Source organism: Musca autumnalis, unplaced genomic scaffold, assembly GCF_047663935.1.
Source record: "Musca autumnalis isolate F117 unplaced genomic scaffold, ASM4766393v1 scaffold_3, whole genome shotgun sequence".
Classification (NCBI taxonomy): Eukaryota; Metazoa; Arthropoda; class Insecta; order Diptera; family Muscidae; genus Musca; species Musca autumnalis.
The window spans coordinates 238,453,045-238,460,134 of NW_027411866.1; the positions used below are offsets into that span (position 1 = coordinate 238,453,045).

General features: G+C 28.4%; 1 protein-coding gene across 1 annotated transcript; it reads left to right on the plus strand.

The window, feature by feature from the left end:
- Positions 1-1,249: 1,249 nt before the first annotated feature.
- On the plus strand, positions 1,250-1,956 carry LOC141397260 (uncharacterized). Its single transcript, XM_073973363.1, has 3 exons — positions 1,250-1,432; positions 1,505-1,775; positions 1,896-1,956. Exons 1-2 carry the CDS (start codon positions 1,327-1,329, stop codon positions 1,765-1,767), a joined length of 369 nt encoding a protein of 122 aa, XP_073829464.1. The 5' UTR covers positions 1,250-1,326; the 3' UTR covers positions 1,768-1,775; positions 1,896-1,956.
- The last annotated feature ends 5,134 nt before the right edge of the window (positions 1,957-7,090 follow it).

The window sequence follows — 7,090 nt, forward strand, 5'->3', positions numbered from 1 at the left end:
CCCCATATAACGGTACCTCCCGATTTTCGGCATTTTGAGAATTTTTATCTACAATTTTTAACCGAACAATCTGCAATTTGCCATTTGAGGTTCTCAGTGGTCATGAAACATCCCAACCGAACATCGTCAACATAGGTCCATGTTTTTGGTATAGCCCCCATACAACGGTACCTCCCAATTTTCGGTATTTTGAGAATTTTAGCTACAGTTTTTAACCCAAAAATATCTGTAATTTGACATTTGAAGTTCTCAGTGGTCATAAAACATCTCCAACAAAGCAACGTCAAGATAAGTCCATTTTTTGCTATAGCCCCCATATTTTCGGTATTTTGATAATTTTAACTGCAATTTTTAACCGAACTAGCTGTAATGATCGGTATTTTGCGAATTTTAGCTACAATTTTGTCTATTCAAAAATAATCGTCCATGTTTTGGTATATCCCCCCATATAACTGTACCTCCCGATTTTCGGGAATTTTCAGTGGTCACGAAATTTCTTCACTAAAATTCGTCAACATGGGTCCATTTTTGAGGGTCTACATTGTTTTGATGAAAGTACCCTCAATTTGACTCTTGAAGTTCCCTGGAGCTATAAAATTTTTCCGCCAAAAAATTTAAAGATATGTTGACTCTTTGATTTAGCCCCGTAGGTAGTACCTTTCACCTACCTTTCTTGGGGAAGAAAGGCCTTGGTGAGTATATTATGAACCCCGAAGGACAGATCCGCCGTGAGTCGAACTTCCGCGTTATGGCGTGATGAAATTTTTGTTAGAGACCCTGTGGGCCATCAGGAATTAGCGTTATATCTTTGTTCACTGTTACTTAAGTGCTCAACAGGGTCTCTTGTAAAAACTTCATCACGCCATAACGCGGAAGTTCGACTCACGGCGCATCTGTCCTTCGGGGTTTTTAATATACACACACCAAGGGCTTTCATCTCCAAAAGGAATTATTTCTGTCCCAACATTTGTGTTCACAGTGTAATTTAAGCAATAGTGGGAGGCAGTAGGAGTCTATCCATTGTCGAAAAGTTGTTCCACCTCAAATTGTGAAAGGACCCTAATTATTCCATTTTAATCAAGACTATTTTATGGTGGAGGGTATAAAAAGTTCGGCCCGGCCGAATTTAACGACTTTTTACTTGTTATTCTTCTTTTATTCCCTTCTCATAACTTTCGTATTTATTTCCCCTTTTGCAGAATTTTTGGTATACCCATTTATGTAGCTGATGATAATCATGAAACCCTAATCAATTATATCCTAGAGCAGGCTTCTGTACGTACATTTGAATCTACGATAGATCACTTATCCATCAGTTCAAAAGATATGACCGATTTTGTGGTTAATATATCTCGACGTTGTGTTGATCATACTCCAGAGGCTTCGGATCTGCTACAAAAATATTTTGTAGCAACAAGGACAGCAAGACCAGGTAAGAATTTACATCTCCACTCACATGTTAGAGTAAAATTATAGAAATTTCTTATTTACCTCTCATTTGTAGATTGTCTCACAAAACAAGGCCTCACTGTTTTAAAACAATTTTCCGAATCATTTGCCAAACTTTGTCTACGCCATGAAGTTCTGCCCATTGATGTTCTGTCATCGATTATATTATGTGAACATTCTATAGGACACATTTTTGGTGTCAGTGATAATCCACCTCCACAATTTGGCGCTGTGCCTTTTGTAACAGTTGTGGATGAATATGTGGCACAATTTAAGCAGTGGTTAGATGATTACATTGAAAAATATTACAAAGATTAATATTTTAGGTAAGTTTTTTTTACAATTAAATTATAAATACCAAAAGATAATGGGGCAACTGAATAAAATCCCTGACATGTTATAAATATAAGTTATTTTATTAATATTTCTTCTTTATATGTTTTCAGTTTCTATTAATAGAATAAAGGCTAAAAATAACGCATCAATATTTCCGATATTTGGAACGAGATTCGAAACTCAAAATAATTAATTTAATTTATTTCTTTCATCGTAACAAAGCCTATAGGCCATAAGTAGTTACATAATACAACATTAACTTAAACTCCTCTGGAGACTAACCTAAAATAGTGTTTAAGTTTTCATACATATTTAATTATACTAGTGAAGTAAATATAAAACAAATCAAAAAATAAAGAACAAACAATTTAAACTTACATTTTCAAAAAATATTCAACAATCAACATTTCACAAATCATTTCCCCCGTGAGTTACAGAAAATATACCCGGTGAGTACAGTATTTTTATTTAATCATCCACTATTATTTTCGGATGTTAAAAATTGGACAGAAGTCCCATTGAAAAGGCATCAATGCTTCAACTTATTGAAAAATAATTTTTAAAAAGTCGACGTTTGAAAAATAGTGTTTAAAAAGTTAACGTTTGAATAATAGTTTTTAGAAAATCCACGTTTGAAAAATAGTTTTTAAAAAGTCCACGTTTGAAAAATAATTTTTAAAAAGTTCACTTTTGAAAAACCATTTTTAAACAGTCGACGTTTGAAAAATAATTTTTAAAAAATTCACCTTGAAAATAATTTAAAAAATTCATGTTTGAAAAATAATATTTAAAAAATCCATTTCTAAAAAAACACGTTTGAAAAATAATTTAAAAAAAATTCAACATTTGAAAAATTATTATAATTTTTTAAATCAACCATTATAATTGTAAAAAACCAATGTTTAAAAAATAATTTTTAAAAACACAACTTTTGAAAAATCCATTTTTGAAAAATAATTGTTAAAAAATAAATGTTTAAAAATTATTTTTAAAAAATCCACGTTTGAAAAATAATTTTTAAGAAATCCACGAAAATGAAAAATAATTCTTAAAAATATTAACGTTTTAAAAATAATTTTTAAAAATCCATGTGTGAAAAATAATTTAAAAAAATCTACATTCACAAATAATTTTTAAAAAATCCCCGTTTAAAATATAATTGAAAAAATCCAAGTTTGACAAATAGTTTTTAAAAAATCCACGTTTGAAAAATATTTTTTACAAAATCTACATTTGAAAAATAATTAAAAAAAATACGTTTGAAAAATAGCTTTTAAAAATTCCACGTTTGAAAAATAATTTTTATAAAATCTGCATTTGAAAAATAATTGTTAAAAAAAATCCACATTTAAAAAATTATTGAAAAAATCTATGTTTGAAAAATAATTTAAAAAGTCTACATTTAACAAATAATTTTTAAAAAAAATTCCGTTTAAAAAATAATTAAAAAAATCCATGTTTGAAAAATATTTTTTAAAAAATATACCCGGTGAGTACAGTATTTTCATTTAATCATCAACTTAAAATATTTTCGGATGTTAAAATCGAACAGAAAGAAGTCCCATTGGAAAGGCATCAATGCTTCAACTTATCGAAAAATATTTTTTAAAAAGTCCATGTTTGAAAAATAATGTTTAAAAAAGTTAACCTTTGAAAAAAAAAAACTTTAAAAAGTCCACGTTTGAAAAATAAATTTTAAATAGTTAAGGTTTGAAAAATAATTTGTAGAAAATCCACGTTTGAAAAATAATTTAAAAAAATCCATGTTTAAAAATAATCTTTAAAAACTCCATGATTGAAAAATAATTTTTAAAAAATGCACTTTTGAATATAATTTAAAAAATCTAAGTTTGAAAAACAAATTTTAAGAAATCCATGAAATGATTTTTAAACAATCAATTTTTAAAAAACAAACGTTTGAAAAATAATTTTTAAAAAAATCAACATTTTAAAAATAATTTTTTTAAAAAAACCAACCTTTAAAAAATAATTGAAATTTTTTTTTATTTTAAAAAATTTTAAAATAATCCACGTCTAAAAACTTATTTTTTAAAAATCCACGTTTGAAAAATAATTTTTAAAAAATACAGGTTTGAAAAATAATTAAAAAACACGTTTGAAAAATAATTCTTAAAAATATTAAAGTTTTAAAAATAATTTTTTAAAAAATCCAAGTTTGAAAAATAATTTTTAAAAAATCCTCGTTTGAAAAATAATTTAAAAAAATCTACATTTAACAAATAATTTTTAAAAAATCCCCGTTTAAAAAATAAACGAAAAAACCCAAGTTTGAAAAATAGTTTTTAAAAATCCCCGTTTAAAAAATAAACGAAAAAATCCAAGTTTGAAAAATAGTTTTTAAAAAATCCACGTTTAAAAAGTAATTAAAAAAAAAAAAATAAAAATTTTTAAAAATCCACGTTTAAAAAGTAATTTAAAAAAAATAAAAAATTTTAAAAATCCACGTTTAAAAATAATTTAAAAAAACTAACAATTTTAAAAATCCACGTTTAAAAAATAATTTTAAAAAAACTAAAAATTTTTAAAAAAATCCATGTTTGAAAAATGATTTTTAAAAAATCTACATTTGAAAAAATAATTTTTAAAAAGTCCACGTTTAAAAAATAATTAAAATAACTATAAAATTTTTTAAAAAAACCAAGTTTGAAAAATAATTTTTAAAAAATCTACATTTGAAAAATATTTTTAAAAAAAATCCACGTTTAAAAAATAATTGAAAAAAACCAAGTTCGAAACATAATTTTTAAAAAATCCACGTTTGAAAAATAATTGAAAAAAATGCATGTTTGAAAAATAATTTTAAAAAATTCATGTTTGAAAAATAATTTTAAGAACGTCTATATTTGAAAAATAATTTTTGAAAATCCACGTATGAAAAATAATTTTTAAAAATCCTTGTTTGAAAAATAATTCTTGAAAATCCACGTTTGAAAAATAATTTAAAAAATCCAAGTTTGATAAATAATTTTTAAGAAATTGTCAGAAAAATAATTCTTAGAATATTGACGTCTGAAAAATAATAAAAATCCTTGTTTGAAAAATAATTCCTCAACTTATTTATTTAAATTCTTTTAAGTTTGCGCAGCTTCACTGGGGCGGCTCCGCCAGCGCCGATTTTCTCGCAAAATATAAGGGTATTGAAAAAAAAATAATTATGGTAAGTATTTGTTGTGATATCTTCTTTACCTTTTGTGATATCAAAAACACATTTTATACCGTTAGAAGACAACTACTGAAGAATAAAAATCCCAATAATTCGCATGAAAAGAGCAATTGCAAATGTCAATATATTATATTATGAAATATGTAAGGGGTGGGGCGCCTACGCCATGATAGGAGCGTGGTGGGTAAATGTTAGAAATTTGTCATGTTCAATTTAACTTCATTATTCCATAGATACACCACACTATAATGTGAAGTTAAAATCAACTATTATCCTAAACGTAACTTGTTTTAGTTATATTATGATTTTTGTACCTAAATTCAAGGTACCTACTTCATTTAACCGCTAGAATCGGTTACTTTTTGTGAATTTTAAGATAATTTTTGATTATTCAATAGACAACATGTTCGTTTTTATCATAATTTTGATATTTAAGGAAGAAGCATAGTCAATTACAGTTTTAGAGTCCGTTGGAGAATGTTCAATATCGATGGCGAAGCTGCCCCATGGGTGGGGAGGCTACGCCACTTTCTAGACATTTTGTAAATTCTCAAAAATAATATTTTAAAAACAACATTATAAACATTTATATATCAAAACTTATAGTCAAGATATGCTAATATTTGTACCAAAAATAATATTTGAAAAAACTTGAACGGTGTCGGTATGAGAACATTTTGAACAAAAACGTGGCGAAGGCGCCCCATGTTACCGTATATGCCTTTTGATGCAAAATCTGTTGAGATTTAGATATAGCTCGTATATGTATATTCCGCCGATTTCATGTATTCGATGCACCAAACTCGCGTTGTATGTCCAATTTCAATGAAATTTTGAATTTGAGACGGAATTAGGTGTAGAAATAAGGGTTTTACTTACGCTTAGGCGCCAATAAGCCGGATTCCGCAGTCGCAAATCCTGTGTCGACCATATTGCCATATATGGGAAGCTATGAGCAGAAAAGGTGTCCCCGACAAGATTTGCAACTTAATCAAAGCACAATACCACCCTTTTGAATGCAGAGGAAGACATGATAATAAGCCCACCCCGCTATAACCGTAAAATCCGGAATAAGTCAAGGTTATGTGCTGTCATCGCTGCTATTTCTTGTTGTTATTGATTAAATACTTGTGTGGCACCAATTAAAGATGGAACACCTGAACGACCTTGTATGTATATGCTGATGACATCGTTTAATATCTAAGCGGTTATCAGATGCAAAAAAACCGGCATAGCATCGACTTCGAATACATATGGCTTAACGATTAATGTGGGTAAGATCAAATCACTCCACTAAAACACTATTTAAAGGCAACCTCTCTCTCTCTCTCTGTATGGACAGAACATCGAACATGTGGCGAACTTCGTACCTAGGCAGTCAAATAACGGAAAATGGAAGTACACGTGACGATACGTGTTTGTTTAAAATATGGAGGTCGAATCAATTACGAAGACAAAGATACTCATATTTAAAAATAATGTTCTGTCAGTTCTGTTATATAGATGCGAAAGTTGGCTTGCTTCCAATGAGCTCAAGAATAAGCCTTCGTAAATAGATGCCTACGTTTTATTCTCCACATATGGTGGCCAAACAACTGCATATCGAACATGGATCTTTATCAGAGGAGTGGTATTTAGCCGATTGCCACAAGGCAAGGAGTCGATTATGCATTGCCACTAAACTTGTGTTGTGTTGTCAATTCGTCGGTGTCATGCTTAAGTGTTCCATACGCCATTTGCCTGATTCGAGAAAAACTCAAAGCTCATAGAATATATCAGTAGTTTATTTTAGTCAGATATCTGTGATAGTCTAGAAGTTATGGCCAATTTTTATAATTGCAAAAAGTTTCTGAATTGTTCCATGGAATCTTTTTTTCATGTTTTTGGCAGTTTGTGTCACATGGAACACGTTTTGTCACATTTAAACCAAAACACTTTTTATCAATCGTGTTCCACCTCCCTTATATGAAGTGCTACCTACGGTGGAGTTTAAAAATCAGGACTTTAAATGAAACATTTATTTTTCTCATATAAATACAATATGGACCATTATTATAGGTTTCCTTAACATTTATTTAAGTGACTTCCTCCACTTATCACTATTTTTTTGTGGTCAAAATT

What these genes read in the sequence shown, in the direction of transcription:
- LOC141397260 (XM_073973363.1), top strand. Translation starts at nt 1,327, where the DNA reads ATGACCGATTTTGTGGTTAATATATCTCGACGTTGTGTTGATCATACT. An exon ending in AACAAGGACAGCAAGACCAG is followed by an intron (nt 1,433 to 1,504) that starts GTAAGAATTTAC and finishes TCTCATTTGTAG; the next exon opens with ATTGTCTCACAAAACAAGGC.